The sequence below is a fragment of the Populus euphratica genome, unplaced genomic scaffold (assembly GCF_000495115.2).
Source record: "Populus euphratica unplaced genomic scaffold, PopEup_1.0 scaffold42.1, whole genome shotgun sequence".
NCBI classification, from domain to species: Eukaryota; Viridiplantae; Streptophyta; class Magnoliopsida; order Malpighiales; family Salicaceae; genus Populus; species Populus euphratica.
In genome coordinates this window covers 312,556-335,825 of record NW_011499903.1, presented here as the reverse complement: position 1 = coordinate 335,825, position 23,270 = coordinate 312,556, and the positions used below count along the sequence as shown (strand labels likewise).

The 23,270-nt window shown below is 32.4% G+C and overlaps 2 protein-coding genes and 1 pseudogene across 2 annotated transcripts; 1 reads left to right on the top strand and 2 right to left on the bottom strand.

Moving 5' to 3' along the window:
• The first annotated feature begins 6,548 nt into the window (after nt 1-6,548).
• LOC105133083 (UPF0503 protein At3g09070, chloroplastic) lies at nt 6,549-8,570 on the top strand. The gene has a single exon (XM_011036901.1). The coding sequence runs from the start codon at nt 6,671-6,673 to the stop codon at nt 8,390-8,392; it is 1,722 nt and encodes a 573-aa protein (XP_011035203.1). The 5' UTR covers nt 6,549-6,670; the 3' UTR covers nt 8,393-8,570.
• A 2,223-nt stretch (nt 8,571-10,793) lies between these two features.
• Nucleotides 10,794-12,068, bottom strand: LOC105133086 (uncharacterized). Its single transcript, XM_011036902.1, is given in 3 exon segments — nt 10,794-11,269; nt 11,272-11,496; nt 11,650-12,068. Coding segments are annotated over 3 exon segments (489 nt in total). The 5' UTR covers nt 11,684-12,068; the 3' UTR covers nt 10,794-11,039.
• A 5,451-nt stretch (nt 12,069-17,519) lies between these two features.
• Nucleotides 17,520-20,335, bottom strand: LOC105133081 (protein NRT1/ PTR FAMILY 8.1-like; annotated as a pseudogene).
• Nucleotides 20,336-23,270: the final 2,935 nt, after the last annotated feature.

Below are 23,270 nucleotides of genomic sequence, written 5' to 3'. Positions count from 1 at the left end.
AAACAGTGTAGAATGGTGCGACCGCAAGAAATAGCTCTTGGTTGCTTTCTTTTTTTATGCATTTCAAATGCAATATTTAATGGAACCCATGAATAATAATATATTTTTTTTCCAAACATTGTTGCATCTGTGCTTTAAGTAAAATACAGACACAATTTTTTAGACAATGATGAAATTGAAAAAAATAAAATCTAAATAGAAAGGCTAGAAAAAAGAGTGAAGTCAACCTGTATTAATATTTTAAATTCATGACCCTTATAATGAGCTTCAGATTAATATCATGAAAGACAAACCTTAAAAAAACAATAAAATAAAATTCTTAATTAATAAATATTAAGGGATGAATTAGGAGAAAAACAATAAAAAAAAAGATATAAAACAAATCATATAGTAATTAAAAAGAATGGAGGCAAAATACAATATAAAAATAAATCAAAATCAAACCCTATATGATAAAATTGAAAACACGATTCAATTAAAAAAAATATAAAAAAAAAATAAAAAATAATTAAAAAAAAAATTAGTACAAAAATAAAATGAAATCAAATGATGAGAGAGAGAAAAATTAAATAAAATCAAATAGAAAATAAAAGAATAAGGAATTAGTTTTTTTTTTGAAAAGACACACAAATAGAAATTAAAAAATAAAAACTAAAATTGATACAAAAATTAAATAAAATCAAGTGATGAGGGAATACATAAAAAAAAATTAAAAAAAATTAAAAAAATCAAACATGAATAAGAAAAATAAAAACTAATTTAAATATAAAAAACAAATTAAAAAACACTTATATTTTACCCAAAAAAAAGAAAAAAAATTAAAAAAATCAAACATGAATAAAAAAAATAAAAACTAATTTAAATATAAAAAACAAATATATTTTACCCAAAAAAAAGAGAAAGCAAGGGGAAGGATAAGAAAAAAAACCCACCAGGGCCATACCATATGTCCATAATCCACCGTGAAGATCTTGGCGAGCCTCTCCTTGCACCATTGTAGATAGCAGTGTTTGTCCATCAGAAGAGCCTGCAACAGCCGCTTGAAGTGCGTGAGCTCCTCCTACTCGATGATGTATACCTAGCACGCGTCAACAACTACTCTGTTTTTCATTTTAGCTTTATCAAAATATTGCTTACCCAACAGAATATCAACAAAAACACTGTGATTCATACTGGGCTCTTTTCATATTTTTTAATCGGAACATGTAAACATGCATGTAAATGCTCATAGCATACCATATAACAATTCAATCTGACCGTGAAAGCAAATTAATATATATATATCCCAGAATTTATAAGGCATCTAACAATCCGTTCAAGCAGAAACGGGGGTGTTGACATTTTCTAACGGTGAGACGAGGAGGGACCTCGAAAGTGCAAGAGATGAACCCGGGTTCAATCCGGTCGACTTGGATTCCTCCAACAGAAAAATCTTCACAGAAGCTGCGTTCAATCCATTGTCAGTGAGGATGAATCTTGATTCTGGACTTCTGGACACGCTCTCTTATTCTTCTTCGCTCAGTGTCAAAAACTCCTTCGCCTTCGCCTTCGCCTTCTGGTCTTAATCTTCTCCACTCTCGCTGTAGCGACGCTGCTCCCTGGCCGGTCGTCATTTCCTATCCCGGGGACCCTTTTTAACTGCAGGAGTGTTTGGGCGCGCCGTCGTTCTCTCGATTAAACACGAAGTTGATCGTATTAAAAAGCATTAGTTTAGTCCCTGTAATCTAACCAAGTGATGGATTCATCCTCGTTCTGTAAGAAATGTGCTACATTTAATCCCTATTTTAACAAAATCAATTTATAATTAATCCTTTGAATTTCATCAACTTCATGTTCTTTTCCATTTTTTATCATTTTCTGAAAATCTGAAAAGGTAAAATATAAGTAAATATAATAGGAAAATCCAATGAGAAGAAAAGCAATTATTGGATAAAAACTATTAAATTGAGTTTGAGCTGCACTTGAAACTATATCAAACAAGGATTAATTAATTAGTTTTGACAAATTATAGGGACCAAGTTATAATTAAATGTCCACATTAAAAATAAAAATAAAAATAAAAACTAGTTAATTGTGTGTGTGTGTGTGTGTGTGTAAAGTTTAGAATCATTGTCGTGCTGGAAATGATTAAACAATCCCCTCAGTAATGTTAAATGTCCACAATTTAGTGCTTTTTGTTTAAAAAGATGCCTTCTGTCTTAATCAGGAATTCTCAACTTCTTTTTATTATTTTCTTTATTTTATTTTTAAAAGAGGAATTAAAATAAATTGGAAATAATAAAAATAAAAAAATATATGGATTAAATATATAACTTATGAGATTATGAAGTTTAGGCAGGTTAGTTTTTTCAAACAATTGGGGAGGGACTCAGTTATTATCTAATTACCAAAAAATAAAAAAATATAATTGTTAAATCCAATTTTACTTGACGAATTGATTATTGATGTGAAAAACCCATAATCCAGGCTAAGTTATAATTAATGTAGGCCAGGTTTTTTTTAACTCCGTAAAAAGACCGGCTAGTTATAACTTAATAAATGTAGTTTATCAAAGGTAATTAATGAATCCCTGTAGTATTATAAGTAATTAAACTATCCCTTCACTAAAATACATAGTTGTTCAATTTAGTTCGGTTTAATAAATTGATCTAGAAATCAATGCCATAGAGCTTGATCCAAGATGGGTTCTAAATTGGTTGGGAAATATATTGACTTTATGACCTCTAGTTAACTCAATGAATTTTTAATGACTTGATTACCTAATAATAATAATTGATTTAAATTAATTAACTACCTAATAACCCCAAAGATCTTAACTGAAAGTTTCTGGTGATTGTTATGATAAAAATGTGTTTTGCCCACAATAAATGTAAACATATTTGTTTTTATATTTTTAAAATATTTTTCTACTTTAAATTATTTTTTATGTGTTTAGATTATTTTAATATTTTAATGTGGTAATATTAAAAATAATTTTGTTAAAATAAAAAATATATAATTTTAATATAGTTTTAAAAAATTTAGAAACAAACATTTTATAAATACACATTAAAAAAATTAGTGGTGCAGTACATGGTGCAAACTTGTCAGATTGTTGTAAGATCTGAAGTTAAGTTTTAATAAATAAAAGCGAAGTTAAAGAATCCGAGGTTTAACACTTCTCCCAAGACTTGGCCTCGTGATTTAAAGCATAGATTTGGTGTACGAGAACCACGAGTGGGTAAACTTCTATGCCAGTTGTAGCATCCATGGTGGAGTTGACCGCTGTCTGTTTTAGGCATGCTTTTTAAGGTTATGTTTATTTTTATATTTTTAAAGTATTTTTTTAAAATTAAATTAAAATTTTAAAGTATTTTCATATTATTTTACTGTATTTATATTAAAAATAATTTTTAAAAAATAAAAAATATTATTTTAATATATATAAATAAAAAATATTTTAAAAAATAACCATAATTATCAAATAAGTTTAGTTTTTATTCCTTGCATCTTGCTTACCATAATAGCATCCATTCATGATGGGTGATTTAGATCCATTTATGTATAATTATTTTTTAAATTTTAGTTATATAAAATTTAAAATAATTTATTTTATATACAAAAATGCATATGATAACAATTAAACATATATTTAAAAAAAAATCATACGCGCAAAAGCTATCTCTTTATTAATCACACGAACAGAAATAAAGTTCTTTACAAGGTTTTCTGCTTGTCCCTGTTATATTTTACGTGTGCACCAAGCGATGCTCAATAACTTTAACTGCTTTACAAGCATAAAAATAGCAAAGCCTTCAATGACTTTATCTTTCTGTCAGTCATCAAATCCTCTCTGCCTATTCAAGGTTCCGAGCATCATGTTCTGTTGTTCTTTCCTTTTTCCTTTTTTTTTTTCCCTATTGTTTTATTTGTTTAGAAAAAATTGTTCATCGAATGCTTGGGATGCGAGATTTTTTACCCCACCATCGAAGAGTTTCGCAGTGAATTCTTCAAAATCGTGAAAATTAACAGCTGGGGACATCTGGAAGTTGTAATTTGCAAGTAAATTAGGTTTAAATCTTACGTGTGAGAGGTAAAATCTTCAAGAGTTACTTTAGTTATAACCAGACTGCTGTTCTAGATTTTCTTAACATCTAAACTATCTGGATAATGATAAATTCAACCAGTTTAACTTCATTAATACATAATCTGAGATATAAAATTAAGATAATTTATATAAAAAAATTAGAAAATTCAATATTAAATAACTTAATATCAAGGAATTAAAATAAAAAAAATCATTTAAAATAATAAAAAAACATCAAAGAAAACAATATAAGTCAATCTAAATTAACTTTACTCGTCCAACATAATATGAAATCAAGATTAAAAAAAATTAAAGTTAAATTAATATAAAATAAAAAAAATTATAAATCAACTCATATTAACTTAACTAACTCGTATTTAGAATAACATTACAAAAAGAAAAGTAAAAAAAAAACAAATAACTCAAGTGCCAACAATTTAATGCCAATGAATAAAATTAAAAAAAATCAGATCAGATTAACTCAACTAACCTGTGACCTAGTATATAAGATAGAGATAATTCCACATAAAAATAACAAAAAAAATCATGAAATTTAAGCTCAATATCTTATTATCAAATGATAAAATTAATAAAACAACCAGTTTTTTAAAAGGACTAAAAAAAATATCAAACTTAAACTAGGATAATCTTCAAAAACTAGTGACACGAGTTAAAAAATAGGATCACTGTGTAAAATGCAAACATGAAAAAAAAATTAAAGCAAAATTTCCAATCATAAAAAATTAAAAATTAAAAATTAAAACAATAAAAGTAAAATATTGTACAAAAAATAAATAAAAGAAAATAATTAAATATTAAATTTAAAATAAAAATAAATAAAGAAAATGATTAAAAAAGGTATAAAAAAATGAAAAACAAATTGGAAATAAAATAAATAAAATGTTAAAGAATAAAATTAAAAAAAATAAATCAAGAAAATGATAGAAAATAGAAATAAAAATGATAACCAAAATAAATTAAAAAATTAAATAAAATCAAATATTTAGGAATGAAATTAAAAAAATAATAAATTTTTAAAAACATTAGAATCAAAATAAATAAAAATTAAAAAAATTAAAAATAAATACAAACATAATTAAATTTTTAAAGTTTCCACATGAATACTAAGGTACCGAAAAAAAAAAAAAAAGAGGAAGAGTATCATAAAAATCTATTGCTTTGAACTCACTCACCACCCAATATTTGCGCCACCGCTAAAAGTATCAAATAACACGGAGATTAACTGTTTTCAGTTGTCAAACGGCTCCCCACTTACTGTTAGAAAGTCACGGGGATGACCACTCGTCAATATTTTTTTTATTAATATTTTAATGTATTAAATTACTAAACATTCCCTAAAAACATTTGAATATTATGAAAAATAATACTGTGAAGATGAAAATGCCCTGTCAAACTAGCTTTGGATTTTTTTTTCTAGGTTAAATTTGTCATTTCATTGTATTAAAAATATAAAAAGAAAAAAATAGCATTCTATTAAAGTTTAATATTTTTAAAATTTTAAAGATATTTGCATTATTTTAATATAGAAAAAGAATAGAAAAGACAAAATAGCCCCTAGATAGAAAATTTATATTTTTTTTTCAAGAATAATAAAGCCATTTTATTGTAAAAAAAAAACCTGGATTTTATTTTGCATTAAAATGCGAAAATCAAAAACTCACAATGTTTACTCAGAATTTCTATTACTTTTTATGTGAGTTATTTTCAACTCATATGATATCGTATGATGGATTTGTGAGTATTTTCACTAGTTAACCATTAATATTTAAATTTTATGACATCCTATGATAATTTAAACTCTTATGAATCTATTTATTATCAATACCAATCATTAACTTTTGTTCCTATTGAAATGATGATTTAATTTTGGTATTAGAAAAACAGTTATTAATTTTGATATGGTAATATATATTTTTATTATTGAAATATATAAAAATAAATTCCGTGTTTTATTTTTCTCTCTTTAAATCATGGCCATTGCCCAACATCAATTGCAAATGTATTTAGAGCAAATTATATGTATTTAGAGTAAAGTGGTATTTGTGGTTTAAAATATTTTTTTAAATATAATAAAATAATTTTTTAATTTTTTAAAATTATTATATTAAAAAATCTAAAAATATAAAAAAATATTTTTTAAAAAATTTAAGAGAATACAATATCAACCACATTTACAGCACATAGCCTATATAACAAAATTTCTATCTTCTTGATTGTTTGTTTTTAAGTTATAATCTTGTGTTTTGAAATATTTTTTATTTTAAAAATACTAATTTAATAATTTTAAATATTTTAAAATGATTTTTGTGCGCGATATAAAAATAAAATTTAATATTTTAATATATTTTTAATTAAAAAATATTCTAGAAACATGAGAAAAGGACAGAAATAGAAAGGTAAAAAGGAGGAAGTTTCCATTAATTAAAAATCCCACATTTAGGAAGGGGTTTATCCAGGGGTTTTCTCTTTCATTTCCGCTTTATCAGCTACTCACTACTCGCCCCCCCACGCTCTTGCTTATTCCATCCTCTCTCTCTCTTTCTCTCACAACATGAGCTTAGCTTCCAATCCACACCACCAGCCATGACTCAGCCACCGCAACCTCAGCTTCAAAAGCACCGCCACTCATCCTGCAACCGCCACCCTTCAAAATCCATCACCGGATTCTGCGCTTCCTGTCTCCGAGAACGCCTCGCTGGAATCGACCCTGACACCCACCAAGAAACCCCCGTGACTCATCTCGCCGCCGAGCTTCGTCGCAGCAAATCATACACCAGCACGACAAAAAACAACCCCAACAATAACAATGCCTCCTCCACCTCTACCTCCTCAACCACTGCCACCACCTCTGAGCCCCGCCGCAAATCATGCGACGTTGGACCGATTCGCAACACTCTATCTGAGCTCTTCCACGTCGATGATAAAAGAATAAATTCCTCGGCTCAAAAGCCAAGCTGTCTGGATAAAGGGCTTGAATTAAAAGAAGAGGAAGATTTCGGAGAGATTAGGGTTCTTGCGCTGGATGCGAATGATAGTGAAAGGAATGTGGAGGATTTTGAAGAGGATGGAGAGCTAAAGACAATGAAGGAGTTTATAGATCTTGAATGGGAAAGAAAGAAAAATGGAGGGAGAGATCTGAAGTACATTGCAGGGAGTTTTTGGGAGGTAGCTTCAGTGTTTAGTAAGAAATTAGGGAAATGGCAGCGAAAACAAAAGAAGGAGGAGAAGAAAGATAGGGAAAATCTTGGTGGCTTGGTGAGAAATGAGATGTCGAGTGTTAGGAAATTGAGAGAGACGCAATCCGAGATTGGAGAGTATGGACTTGGAAGGAGATCTTGTGATACCGATCCTAGATTATCAGTGGATGTGGCACGGTTTTCTGTTGATGATTCGCGCTATTCGCTTGATGAGCCCAGGGCTTCTTGGGATGGGTATTTGATTGGTAAAACCTATCCGAGGCTAACTCCATTGGTTTCGGTTTTGGAGGATGTCAAGTTGCCTAGTGATGTGGTTGAGAATGTAAAAGAGAACATGGATTTGAAGAATGAAGGCGAGAGCAGTCCTGGAGGAACGATGCAAACTAGGAATTATTATTCAGATAGGAGGAGGAAGAGTTTTGATCGTTCGAGCTCTAATCGGAGAGTGGGGCTAGGGGATGAAGAGTTTAAATCGATGTTGAATGCCAAGGTATCTCCTGAAACAGTTGGGTTATTCCATGGGGCAAAGTTGATGGTCACAGAGAAAGAATTGAGGGATTCAAATTGGTATTCGCTTAAAGATTATGGCGAGCAGAATGTGGATGCTGTTTCCAAAGACGCTACTTCAATTACTGGTGGTGGGGTTAGTAAAAAAGGTTTCAAGAAGCCGCAGAGGTGGTATGGTGTGTGGAATATTTGGGGTTTGATGCAGAGGAGTAGTCAGAGCAAATGTGGAGATGAGGAGAGTAGTTTTAGTGGAAATGTGGTCGAGGGGCCAATGCCGGAGTCTTGGCAGAATTTAAGTGGCTTGGCTGATGGAGAAGCAAACGGGATTGTGACCCCGAAGCTTATACGGAGCTATACCGTGAGTGCAAGGGATTCCTGCCAGATGGCCTGCAGTTCAAGTGGTGCTGAGAGCAAAGAGAATGACATGAAGAGAAGGGAAAATCATTTGCTGAAGCGGAACCGGAGTGCCAGGTATTCTCCAAGCAACCTTGATAATGGCCTGCTACGGTTCTACCTGGCACCATTGAGGAGTTATGGAAGAAGCAAATCTGGAAAGAGTGGACTAAAGAACTCAAACTCCATGTCAAGGAATGTTTTGTAAAGATGCACTTCAATTGCTCTTCAAAGAAATGTGCCGTTGTAAAGACATGAGTTAATGTGTTTCTCCCTGTTCAATAGATAAAAAAGCACATCATATTCGTTACCTGTTTTCTGCTGAAAATGTTTTTCCAATAACGCAGCAATGATAATCAGAAAAATCCTTGTTTCCGTTTAGTTCATGTTCAAGAAATGATGCACTTGTTTCTTTTTATTACATGTTCGTGTGGAATTGAAGTGTCCATGGAACTTTTCACCGATCACTCCCTCAATATGACAGTAGGCTTTGAGCCTTGGGAATGCCGTCGCTTGTGATGTAGTTTTGGGGAATGTATCTGCATCTAGAAAGATTTGGGGACACTCTTGGATGGAATGAAGCATTGTTGCAGAGAGGGATGCTAGCAAATTAACACATTTGGCACAAGGCGTGGACTAAATTGATCGACCACCAGCTTCGCTAGTGGTATAATAATCAGAGGAAAGAATCCACCTTTACATATTTCGGATTCTTAGACCATGTAGTCCCTGATTGTTAGTTGAGATTTGATAAATTCAGAGAAATAACCAGGGGTTGTCTGCATTAATGATTCTATGGCCTTCCTCTAGCCGGATCAGACCTCGGCAATGAAATCCCTGTCAAAGCTCTACTTACAAATAGCTAGGGCAAGGGTGCATTTTTAACGTTTTTCTCTATTTAAGGGCAATACGTTTATTGCGGTGATGCACCTAAAGAAGGTTTCTGGTGCCTAGATGCCTAGCTCCTGACCTTGTGTTCTTCACGTGTATAGCTGCCCTGCAATCTGCCTGAAATAGATCTAGCTTTTTTGCCTCTTGGCAGTAGGAGAAGATGCTCGGGCATTTAATCGGTCCAAAATTACCTTGTTTCCCAGCAAATGCGGCCAAAATATAGACAGCTTTATTATGGGTGTGATTCAGATAAAGGAGGTGTGGTTGAGTTTTTTTAATGGAATTAAAAAAAACAATAAAAAAATATAATTTTTGCTTTTAATGAGTTGTAATTTATGCTTTTAAAGGGGTTATATTTTTTAAAAAACCCAACCATATTTCACTACTCCCCTATTCCAAACAGTCTCATTACATCTTTATTCCAAACATACATTATATCCTATTGCGCGTATTTAAAAAAAAAAAATAAGACTTGAGGTTTAATACTAATAGTTATTTTATCTTGGTGAGGGTGTTTTATTATTTTTGAAGCATTCTAAATTTTATTTTCTCGTATTTGTTTATTTTTTTTGAAATAAATTAATTTCAGAAAATAACTAATAGTAGAGCATGCTGTCGATGGTTTCCTATTCAAGACGACCTTGTCATGTAATATTTCAGATATTCTAGAACTCTTTTTGCACGCTTTTCCGACATTTATCTGGTCTGCTGGACCGGTAATTGAAGTGTTTCAACGTCCTTGAAAACTGTATGAGATGACTTGTGCTGCTGCGTCGTACGTGCAGTAACTTCAAACCAAACTGGTGCAGTTTACTGTAAGATCAGAAGTGCTGATTTGGTTAAATCCTCCCCTCTACCTACCTTATATCACAGCGGCTGAACAGCAAACTTTTGCTGTTCGGCGCCTTGTTACAGGCTTCCAATAATTGCTGCTGATGAATTATTATGTTCGCTGGACAGACTTGATTGGTGGGATCCCGTTGGAGTTTCTCATAGGATTCCCCATTTTCTGCCAAGCAATGCTTGGGCTTGTATCAAATGCCTGCCTCTCACCAGTACCTACTATTTCCCGTCTCGCTATCTATCCAAATAATTCGATGCATTCACTTCCATCATTAGCTTAGTAGTGATTAAGCAATTTCTTGCACAAGTTGTCCCCCGTCTCAATCTTTTAAAAGGTTAAAGATTGCCCCAAACTATAATTGATAAACAGTGAAAGTTAATATTTGAATTTTGGAACATCCTTGAATAGATATGCTAAGATTTCGACTTGATCTCGCACAGTGAGCATAATCTTTCAAAGGTGACTCGGAGATGAGTAACTTTTACAACGTTGGCACAAGGAAATCTTTATATTATAGTTCAATCAAAGACTTGTTTAATTGCAGAGTGACAGACAGTGAAAGTGAAAATTAACCGCTATCAGCAAGGCATAGACTTTCAGATTGTGGGAAGTTGACGTGATAAACTCCCCAGCAGTTTCCTGTCGATCTTTTCTCAGACAATTGTGCTGCAGAATCCCAATCCCCTCAAATCTTACCGAAATCATATTTTGATTTTGATTCTGGATTTCAAATCTCGCTAACCCTGTGTTCTGTATTTCAATTTTTCGCTAATCCCTGAAAAGGATAGATATAGAGTTACACATGCTCATCGAGCCATGCATGTAGAAGATGGAACTAAATGATGGATCAATTAAGCCCTATCGGAGACTTTGCTTAAGAATAAGTAAGAGGTAAATTTATAATTTGACAGACTAGCAGAAATAAACACCACCTTTAATCATCATCCATTTTCAATGCATGTTGTATAATGAATTGCATTACACATACCAGCATGCAGCTACCTTTCAAACCTTAATCATCATAGCAACAAGCATGCTATAACACAGATTGTCATGTTCTCCATTCACAATCATCAAACACGTTAAAGCATTGAAATGACATAAAAATCAAACGCCTCATTCACTCAACACCATACCCATTCTCTTGAAGCTCCTCCTGAACAACCTCATTCCTCATCCTAAACCACAGTTTCTGTGCTTCTTGATCAAACTTCTTATGCTGCAACTGTTTCTGATAATTATAAGAATCTTTATCATTCTCCACAGTCCCTTTCGGCCCAATTGGCGTGCCAATCATTCCTCCCCTTGCAACAAACTCTTCCATTGCTACTGCATCGCCTGGATAGGGAATTCTCGCCTCTCATACAAATGGGCAAGGTCTCTCTCCTCCTTTGGTCTCGGTTTTAGTGTCCACCAACCGAGTGGTGATGTTTCGTTGTAAACCCACACAACGCCGATGATAGCGTACGTGCAGAGGAGCGACTTGCCTACTTGCTTCCAGAAGTAGCGATCTTCTTTTCCTAATCCTACTTTCCTCAGGTACATGTCGAAATCCACTGATTTCAGATACTCAATGCCTGAAATTGAAAAAAATTAAAGGAAACATGTTTAACCGTTTCGTCGAACAGTTGGAGGACAATCCGGTTTAAAACAAGAATAGCTAAACCACCAATTTCCCCCCCTGCTTTTATAGCTTATAATAGCAAGATTTCTTTGTCTGTCAGTTTTACCTGTTTTGGCTTCTTGCAGACGTTTGCGGACCATTTTTCCAGCGACGAATGCCTGAGAGCAGATTCTGCTGTTGTTAGCATAGAGCTAGATGATCACATGAGCTGGGTCTGAACCATTTCAATGCTGAAGAGGATTGGTTGAGGAGAAAAGGAAAAAACGGAAAGCCCAAAATATGGTCCCCTGTGACTTCTGCTTGATCAAACAGAAGCTCCGGTGCAAGCCCACGAGCTCATTGAAAAACACATTGAAATGTTAAAGGGCTACTGACCTAAACTCCCATAACCCAAATTCGGATATGAACTTGGGAAGTAGAGTACCTAAACATCTTCCATGCCTTTCAAATTCAGTGTTGAAATCGTGGATTTAATTTTATGATTTAGCTAATTAATTTATGGCAACTTCATCTTTTTACCCGTGTTTGTGGGAAATAGCCATCTTAATAGCCCATATCGATAACCTTTCATTAAGCAGATTGTTAGATACTTAATTCCACCTTTCAAAAGTATACATGGTTTTTCCAGAACATCTCCCCCTCTGTCACCTGAAGCTGTTCACTTCCGACTCATCACCATTTAGGCTCCAAGAAAAGTAGGATAATTTGTTGATGAGTGAACGCTGATTATTTATGTTGTTTTATTTATTAAGGGTAAAATAATATTTTTAATTTAATTTATATATAAATTATTTGTATTTAAGTTAAAAGTAAAAACTTTAAGATAAATCAATTAAAAAGAATTCTTGCCTTTTTTTTTTTATTTTCATATTTATTTTTGTGTTAATTGAATTGCTTTAACATAAAAGTAGAGCTAGTTTTATAGAATAAAACCTAATGCCAATCGCTTTTGCATATCTAATTTTTGGTATTTTTGGAGTAATATTTTGTCTTCTATCTCTGTAAAATATGATATTTTATCTTTCATTCAGCTTCTGCAATTTGATATTTTTATTCTGTTGTAATTGTTTTGGTATTTCATCTTCTGCAATTTAATACTTATGTTTAGTTTCTACAATTTGTATTGTGTTTTGGAGTAATCGTATAATTTCAAGAAGTTATTTGTTGAGTATTTGTGATATCTATTCAGTTTGTGCAATCTGATACTTTATATTTCACTACTTTTGCATTTTAGTTCTTTTTGTTTGTTAATTATGGCTACCGAAAGAGATGATTCATTTCAATATGTGAGTGTGAGGTTGGACAAAAAAATTATTCGTATTGGAGTTATGTAATGACAAATTTCCTTAAGGGAAAAAAGATGTGGGGGTATGTTAGTGAAACTTATATGATATCTCAGAATATTGAGGAGAGAGATGCTGTTTTGATAGATACATGAAAACAAACAATGCGAAGATAATTAATTACTTAGATCAACAATTCTGTTGAGCATTCCATAGGTACACAGTTGACAAAGTATGAGACAACAAAGAAGGTTTGGGATCATCTACAAAGGTTATTCACCAATCAAATTTTATAAAACAAAATATCAATTAGAGAATGACATGTAAGCTCTTTATCAGAAGAATATGAGTATTCAAGAGTTTTATTCTACTATGAATAATCTTTAGGATTAATTGGCTTCTATAGAATCAGCAAAATTAAAGGCATGTAGTGTTTATATTAAGCGTAGAGAGCAACAATGATTGATATAGTTTTTAATACTTCGCAATGATTTTGAAGGATTTAGATGTTCAATTTTGCATCATTCTCCATTGTCTTCTGTTAACTTTATTGCTAGTGAGTTACTGTGCATCATTCTCCATTGTCTTCTGTTGACTTTATTGCTAGTGAATTACCAATGATTTTGAAGGATTTAGATGTTCAATTTTGCATCATTCTCCATTGTCTTCTGTTAACTTTATTGCTAGTGAGTTACTGGATGAAGAAATATATCTTCAGTCTTATTCTAAAAAGGAAATTCTTTCTGCTTCGAATCTTTCTATAATAGTAATATCTTCTAAGCCATCTTCTAATCATTAAAATAAGCCTTACACAAGAGTTGACTTTGATGAGTGTAGTTTCTGTAAGTAGAAAGGTCATTAGAAGGCTTAGTGTCCCAAATTGAGACAACATAATCAAGTTTGAAAGTATGATAGTTAATCACAATCTAATGCTCATAGACCACCTTAGAGTTATAAACCACCATACCATAATATTGCAGCAGTAACTTCATCAAGCTCTATCATCGATTCTAGTACTCTGGCTGAGCAGTTTCAGAAGTTTTTCTCCTTACAACCACAAGCAATGTCTGCTTCTTCTTCCATAGATCAGTTGCCTCATAACTCTTCAAATATGTCACATTCTAAATAAGTATTAGATTTTGAAACTTTCTGTCACATTCTAAATAAGTATTAGATTTTGGAACTTTCCATCATATGTCTCTAGATTCTTCATCTTTTACCCGTGCATATGTCTCTAGATTCTTCATCTTTTACCCGTCTCATCTTCATCCTTCATTCCTGTTATGACCGCTAATAGCACTCTCATGCATTCAGCAAGTGCTGGTTTTGTTGCCACACCTTACTTGTCTCTCCCTAATGTTTATCTTATTTCGAATCTCAAATTAAATCTTGCTTTTGTTGGTTAAATATGTGATTTTACTGATTATTTAGTCATGTTTTCTTTTTTTTTTTTTTGTTGTGATTTTACTGATTATTTAGTCATGTTTTTTTTTTTGTCGTGTACATGATTTGTAGCCTCAAAAGTTGATTATGACAGGCCGTAAGGAGAATAAACTATATATTTTGGATGAGTTAAAAGCACCAATTGTCGTCGCCGCTGTCGTTACTATTATTATTGATTTATCTTCCTTTCGTTTGAGTCATTCATCTTTTAGTTTTTATTTATAACATTCTCATCTAGGTTGTGTTTCATCTTCTTATTTAAGAGTTTTGGCATCCACATAAGCTTTAGAAAATTTAAAAACTTGTTATATTTCTAATTGTAGTGGATGTAAATTGATAAAAATTTTCGCTTCACTTTTCAATCGAAGTATTTCTATTTTTTCTTCACCTTTTGATTTGATTCATTCTGATATATAGGGACCTTCTCCTATTGCCATAAAAAGAGGGTCTTGATTTTGTTTTATTTATTAATGATCATGCTCGTTATTGTTGGTTTTTTAATGAAAAAAAGTTTTGAATTCTATGAGATATATACAGTCTTTTAAGCTCTTGTGAAAACTCAACATTTTGTTTTAATCAAATGCTTTATATGTGATTTGGGTGGGGAATATACTTCTAATAAATTTTATTAGTTGCTTGCCTTAGATGAAACTATTCACCAAACTTCATATACAAATACTTCTGAGCAAAATTGTATTACTGAAAAAACATAAGCACATTGTTGAAACTGCTTTGCTTCTGTTCTTAGTAAGTTTTAGGAATAAGTTGTCCTCACAGCTGTAAGTTTGATTAATACAATCTCATCTTCTTATAGTTTAGATTTGTCTTTTTTTGAAAAGCTATATGGGCATGACTTTGATTATTTCTCATTTAGAGTTTTGGTTATACTTGTTTTGTTCTTCATCCTTATACAGAACACAATACGTTACCCTCTTATTCTACTATTTGTGTATTTCTAGGTTCTGTTGAAGGTAAAAAGCAATATTGTTGTTTTGATTCAATAACTCATAAACTTTATATGTCTTGTCATGTTGTTTTTCTTGAGTATTTACCTTTCTTTTCTATCATATTCACTACCTATAACCTGACTAGACCTGATATTATTCGTATAAATCTATTTTTTAAGGATTATGATAATATATGATCACAGGTTCTTAGTACTTTAGATACCTTTTTCTATGTTCGATCAATCTGTACTCATTATCCTGCAGATATTGACACTTTACTCTCTGACACTCTAGAAGCTCTATTCTCATTTATAACCTTCCAAGTTTTGTCTAAGATTATCAATCCACCTTTACGTCAATCTATATGCATTTGTAAGTCCACACAAATACCAGATTTTGCTTATTCTTGTTATTCTTTATCATTTACTTCCTTTTTAACTTTTATTCATTGTCTCTCTAAGCCTTCTTCTTACAAAGAGACAATTCTTGATCCTCTTTAGCAGAAGCTATGAATAAGAAACCTTTTGCTTTACATAAGACAAATATTTAGGACTTGGTTCCTCTACCTCTTAATAAGAGTGTAATTGGTTGTCGTTGGGTGTTGAGATCAGGACTAACTCTGATGGGTCTATTGAGCAATATAAAGCTAGATTGGTTGCAAAAAAGGTACTATTAAGTATGGACTATGAGGAGACATTTGCCCCTATTGCAAAAATAACTATTATCGACACTCTTATTGTCGTAGCTTTAATTTGTATAACTTGATATTAAAAATACCTTCTTGAATGGAGATCTTCAAGAAGAAGTTTATATGACACCTTCTCTTAGTGTTTCACATGACTCTAGATATGTCTGTAAGTTCAAGAAAGTGTTATATGGTCTCAAACAAGCACCTTATGCTTGCTTTGAGAAATTTCAATTGTAATCTGATCTCTTAGATTTGTTTCTAGTAGTCACGATTCTACTCTTAGATTTGTTTCTAGTAGTCATGATTCTACTTTTTTTTATTAAGAGCACTGATGCAGGTTGTATCATTTTTTTTTTATATGTTGATGGCATGATTATTATTAGTGATGACATTGATGGTATCTCAGTTTTAAAGACAGAGCTGGCTAAACAGTTTGAAATGAAAAATTTGGGTTCTCTGTGATATTTCCTGGGTATTGAGGTAGCTTACTCATCTAGAGGTCACTTTTTTTCTCAATCAAAATATGTTCCATATATTATTGAACGGGTTAGATTTACTAATAACAAGACCGTAGATACTCTCATTGAAATTAACGCAAAGTATTCTTCTTTTAATGGTTTGCCTTTGATAAATTCTTCTTTATATTGTACTATTGTTAGGAGCTTGGTACATTTCACCATTAATTGTCTAGATATTGCATAGGCTGTTCATGTTTTTAGTCACTTTGTTGCTTTTCTTACTACTATTCACTAGATAGCTGTTCTTTATATTTTACGATATCTTCAGGATACAATCTTTTAGAGTCTCTTACTTTCATTCACCTCTTTCTTGGAGCTGCATGCATGCTCTGATGCTGATCATGATAATGATTCCACAGACCATAAATTGGTTACAAGTTTCTGTATTTTTTTAGGTGATTCTCTTATCTTTTGGAAGAGCAAGAAACAATCCATTATTTCTCAATTCTCAACCAAAACACAATACCATACTATGATATCTACTACCAAAGAGATTATTTGGTTACGTTGATTACTTGTGGATATGAGAGTTTCACTTTCTCATCCTACTTCTATGTATTGTGACAACCAGAGTTCTATTCAGATTGCTCACAACTCAGTTTTTGATGAACGAATTAAGCATATTGAGATTTATTGTCATCTTACTCGTTATCATCTCAAGCATGACATCATTATTTTGCCTTTTGTTTTATCTTCTTTGCAGATTGCAGATTTCTTTACCAAGTTGCATTTCATTTCTTGTTTTTGTTTTCTAGTTAGCAAACTCTCAATGCTTATAGCTACCGCATTATGAGTTTGAAGAAATATATTAAATAATATATTTATCTTATTTTTTTATTAATAATATTTTTAGCTTAATTTATGTATAAGCTTTTTGTATTTAATTTAAAGCAAGAACTTTAAGACAAATCAATTAAGGAGAATTTCATTCTTTTTCTCTTTCATGTTGATATTTATTTTTGTGTTAATTGAATTATTTTAACACGCTTAACCATAACTTGCATGTATTTCACTTCTTTCTTGATAATATTTCATTTACTAGTACAGTTATTCAAGAAAACAAGCAAAGAAACCGTTGCTTTGCCATAACTAGACTCGATGTGTAATTGGCTAGAGAGAGAGCATTTTTAAGTTGTGGATGGAACTTGATGTTCAATTGCTTTACAATCATAGTTAATGGAGGTCAAACAGTGATCAACGAAGAGTTCCCACTAGTTTTTTATACGTGTACCAATTTGAGATATAGAGAAAGACACATAGATTCAGCACACTGAGTGCTCCTAGTAGCCAGAAGAAGTAATCAATGTGACCATAATTTAAGTTCTCCGGTATCCATCCATGCTTTCCATTCTTAGTGCTGATGCTTGTAACAATGGTTACAAGAAGAGAGCTTAAGTAACTACCAAGTGCGACGGTGGTGAGTGACAGGGCAGAACACATGCTCCTCATTGCATCAGGTGCTTGCTCGTAGAAGAATTCCAACTGTCCGATGAATGTGAAAACTTCTGCACACCCTATCAGGAAATACTGTGGAGCTTGCCAAAATATAGACAAGGGCATGGTTTTAAGTTCGTAGGAGTTGTGCCTTCGCACCATTTCAAGTCTTTTAAGTTCCAAGATTGCTGCAGATACCATGGAAAATATTGATATGAAGAGACCAATGTCCATCCGCTGCAGTTGAGTTAAGCCATTTTTGTGTCAAGTGTACTTTCTTGCAACTGGGACAATAATTCAGTCATAGACAGGGACCCAAAAAATGACACTAAGGGTGTCAAAGATTGATAGAGATGCAGATGGTATCTGGAAATTGGAGTTTTCAACATATTTATCCATCTGTTCACCTTGCAGCACAAATAGGTTCCCCATCTAGCTGTACACTGCAGTAAAGATGATACCTGTGGCCCATTTAGGAAGCAACCGAATGATAGACTTTAGCTCCTCAACTTGGGTTACAGTGCAAAGTCTCCATGGGCTTACTGGCCCCTTTATGTCGTCCTTTTCTGTTTCCACTGCTGCCTTGTCAAGGAAACTGAAGAGAAGATTATAAAGAAAACGAAGTCATGAAACTAAATAAAAGTTTGATTCTAGAAGCCGGAATAAAGTAGTCTTGCCTGTATGTTGGTAGTGGCATTGTAAATTATTGGAGTTGAATGCTTTTTTAAATGGGAATTCTGGAATTTAATCAAATTGGCATCGAACCATTTTATGTTTTCATATGTGGTATGGGTATGTTTTATTAATTTGCTGCACATTAAAGCAGTTTACTAGCATAATTTAGCCCTTAAGATATGGAAATAGCCTCATTTCTGTATGTTTTCCTCAGGGATAGAGAAAACATGGAACTAGATCATAGCTTCAGAGTTGTTATTGTTGAATGGATCCCGTTAAATCACTTCTGTGATGCAGCTACGTTAATCTCAAAATGAGACATCAAAATTCATTTAATTAATTCTTGTATCCTGAACTACATGCAAGTTAGTTTAGAACATAAATTTATCTATGTTATTATACGTGTAATAAGCAAAGGCACTAACCTAAATTCTTCAGTATGGTCAAGCTTGCGGCTTCCTTTGATGTTGGATTCGGCATCTGCAGTCTCATACAACAAAGCCTTGTCAACTGGAACTTCAACTTTCTTTTTTCTGAAGGATGCCACCAGAACCTAACAGATGCGAGTAAGAGGGCTGCCTTCAGGCTTTTGATACCTGAACAACCGAGTACTAAAAAAGAAGCTCACAACCGCAATTGCCATGGCTATTGCTGGAATGCCAAAACCCCAACCCCAACTCATATTATCTTGTACCCAAACCAGTACAGAACCGGCAATAATAGCACCAACATTAATTGAGAGGTAGAACCAGTTGAAGGAAGAACTCTTGTTTTTTTTCTCAAACTCATCAGCGTCATCAAACTGATCTGCTCTATAGGATGAGACACAAGGCTTAATACCACTAGTGCCTAGTGCTATTAGGTAAAATGATACAAAAGCTAATGCACTTTGAGCATCTGTTGGATTACAATCATCTTCTGAATAACATTCTGGCCTTAGGCCAGGGACAGTAGCTGAGATGGTCAAAAGTGTCATCCCCTGTGAAATTAAAAGCTTGTGATAAAACAACTTTGTCCCCTAATATTTGATACATTCTAAGAACTACTTAGTTGAAGATAACCACAAAGAAGGGATTAAGTTGGACAAAAAAAAGGTCTCTGAGGTACAAATTGAAGATAAATCATCTTCTTTCTTGTCAATATTTTTTTACAGACCACGTTCCTTAAAGAAAGAAAATTCTAGTGATTACTATGATTCCAAGACAGTAATGATACGCATCGAAATCAAATGCAATGGAAAACTCTTTTGAGTTTTGACATCTTCATAATTAAAGATGTCAAAAAAGAACATTGATCATCAAGTTGGAAATCAAATCATGTACGGTGGAAATCATTAATAATTCTAAGTAAAATTTACCATAACATATATGGTGGGGAAACAAGCAATCGTCCAATATCTACCAAGATAAGCATCGGCAAAGAATGCTCCAATCAATGGAGTGAGGTAGCACGTTCCACCCCAATTCAAGTTATTTCTAGTAGCTGTAGCACTTTGTTGATTCGGTCTGTACTTGAAATAAAGAACCAGATTGGAGCTCATCCCATAGTAAGCCAATCGTTCACAAAATTCATTTCCTGTTAATAAAGGCTAAAACAGATAAGCATGTGTCTTATATTCAGATTGCCTTGTTTGTAATAGAAAATCTAGAGAATATACCTATAATATAAGGGCAGGCCCTCCAGGTTCCCGTCTCTTTTTTGTTAGCTGGATTCCCACGATAATCCACAGTTCCATCTTTTGTATAAACATGCTCCTCTGCCATGGTGCTTTACGAATTTGCGTGCTTTGCTTGTTCTTTGGAATTTACTTGAGATAGTATAGTCTTAAAACTGCACTAAGTAAAGAATCATGGATGTATTAAATTTCCTGTCAAATATGAAAATAAAATAGATGTCCGATTTTGCTGCATAGATTTGCTTAAGTGAAAGCCACCCTAGTTTTGAGCCAAAAGCATTGTTCGATCAACGATAAATACAAGAAAGAATGGTTTCAACTAATTAACCTTAGATATCGTGAACCAATTAATGTAAATCAATATGACTTGACACCTTCATTTACAACCTTGAATTGAGAAAATTGAAAATGCAAGGAGAATACAGTTGTGGGATTTTGCAAAACTCGTGGCAAAAAGAAAGGAGAAAAAAGCATTCCAACCTCATCCATGCTTGAAAAAATCATGTAATGTTCCCAGAAAAGCAGCCAATCAAGCTAATCCATAATGGGAAAGAAAACTTATTCCCTTAGATTAAGACTATATATAACGCATTAAATAGTATTGATGAATAGACAATCGCTCAAGAGGCTGACAACCACATAAACTGGTCTCAACTCCAGTATACTCTTTTGACTGCTTGATCAGCTGATCATGTGGAAATACGAACATAAGAAACCAAACAATTAAGATGACGAGGTTGCTTCCATCCTTTCACTTTTAATTCCTTGTAGTGATCAAAGGGTCTTTAGAACAATATGTGTAAATTCAGAAAACAACTTGGTGTGTGCTTGAAGGTCAGCAGAAAAACCAGCCACACCAGCTTTATGTTTGTGTGCTCCCACAGTTAGTAATGGTGCTAGGAGGTCAGTTGCATGTTCAATTATAAGAGGAAGGTGTTGTCTAGGAATTAGTGGCATTCTTTCAAAGGGTAAGAGATTAAGGTAAGATCCCACTGAGTTAATGAAGCAAGCTAGTTCCAAAGAAAGGTTAAAGGAGAGTGGCTAAATCTCTAATATGTAAACGAAGAGTGACTAAATTGAGTTAGAAACTTAATTAGTTTGGTTCATCTCTCTAAGAAATTTAAGGTTGCAGCCTCTATATGCAAAAATATTTCACACATGAAGATACATGAAGTGCCTAGAAAGATACTATCTTCTTACCTTACTGAATCTTGCTCTTCTTTGCTACCATTACACCCAATATAGTAAAGGTGCAAAGCAAACGCTACACAATTTCCCAGTGCAAAACCAACCCCTCGATCAAACTAAATACGCATTTCTCTTTAAAGAAACTGCCGTACGCATATGTACTTCCTTGAAGGAGATAGTAGAGGCCGTCAGCTTGAATGACGGCGATGGATTCAAGGGTCTCCACCAGACCACTCCTAGCTGTTGCTGTACATGCATGTGAGGTCCCTGCTTCAATCAGTATTCATAGTCAATGAAATAGATTAAAATGTATTATACCTGCTTGGATAACTACGATATTAGTTAATTTATCACCATTCTGTACATAACGTTAAGAAGGATGTTAGTTAATTAACGTCGATCTTATTTTTTTTTATGTACTAAAGATTTTCAGTGTTTTTTTTAATGATTATGGTTATTTTTTAAAATTTTTTTCATTTAAAAATATATTAAAATAATATTTTTTATTTTTAAAAATTAATTTTAATATTAACACATTAAAATGATCTAAAAATATTAAAAAAAATATTAATTTAAAATAATTTTTTTAAAAAAACATTTAAAATACAAAAATAAATAAATTTGTTTGCGAGTTTTGACATAATATATTTCATGTTAAATAAACACACCATTTGAATCTTGACAAGGAGTCATTCTCATCATCAATGTTAATTAAATATGATAAGGTAATCCCTATATTATATTTAATTAACTTGTTTCCCAACAGGCGGTCCATTTGATTATAAGTGGCGGTGAGGGCAATCCCTATATGATCAGACCGTCCGCCTCAATGGCTTTGCTAAGAACAATTCTATTTTATTTTCTTGTCTTTCTTGTCGTGTTGGCCTAGAAAATGTACACTATTGTCTTGCAAAACAATCTTATTGTCGGCCTTTTTATTTATTTATTTATTTGTATTTATTTTGACCCTTTATTAATAATTTATAAAGTTCTCGCAGGCAATGCTTCAAGGGCTCATTAATGCTCCTATATAGCGTAGAGACTAGAGAGTGATATCTTGGGTGGTGTTAATCCTTATCGATACATATCATTAAATTTTGAGAACAAATGCTCCTATAGTTTAGTCTAAAATGATCCACTTAATTAGAGTTGGAGTATTTAGTTCACGGATTTAGCACAACCCTTTATCTTAAAGTCCCTTGCTTCTATGGTTGGAAAAACAAAACATAAAAAGCCTTAAATTCTTAATTTTGCAAAGGAATTAGAATTAAGTCCCCTTGCTAATTTACATCTGTCAAGCTTAAAATGCTAATTTTATTGCATAAACTAATATTTAATTGCTATCCGGCCATAAATAATATATCGTTCATGTCGCTCTATAACTCATGCTATCAACCATTCCTTTTATTTTAATTTGTAGGCCTTAGTGTGTGTCTAAAAATAAAATATAATAAATATTGTTTTTTTAAGTACTTTATATTTGGAAATGTATTAAAATAATATTTTTTTTATTTTTTAATTTTTTTAATATCAATACATCAAAATAATAATAAAAATATATAAAAAATAATTTTAAAAAATACAGTTAGACTGTAATGTCACAAGAATTCTAATACACTTATATATTAGACAATTGCTACATGTTAAACCCAAATCATTACCCTTCCTGTTTTTTACTTGTTCATTTTTTATAATTAATTTATTTTTTATATAAGGATATGAGAAAACATTCTATATAGATAGGTAGTAAGGTTTTGGATCTACTAGTTAAGTTATCAAAAGAGGCGAGTGAAAAAACAAACAAAGAAAGAATGGCATCACATTAAACAGCTGGTTGGGCTCACCACAGGATTTCCTTAGGGAAATAAGGGCTCAT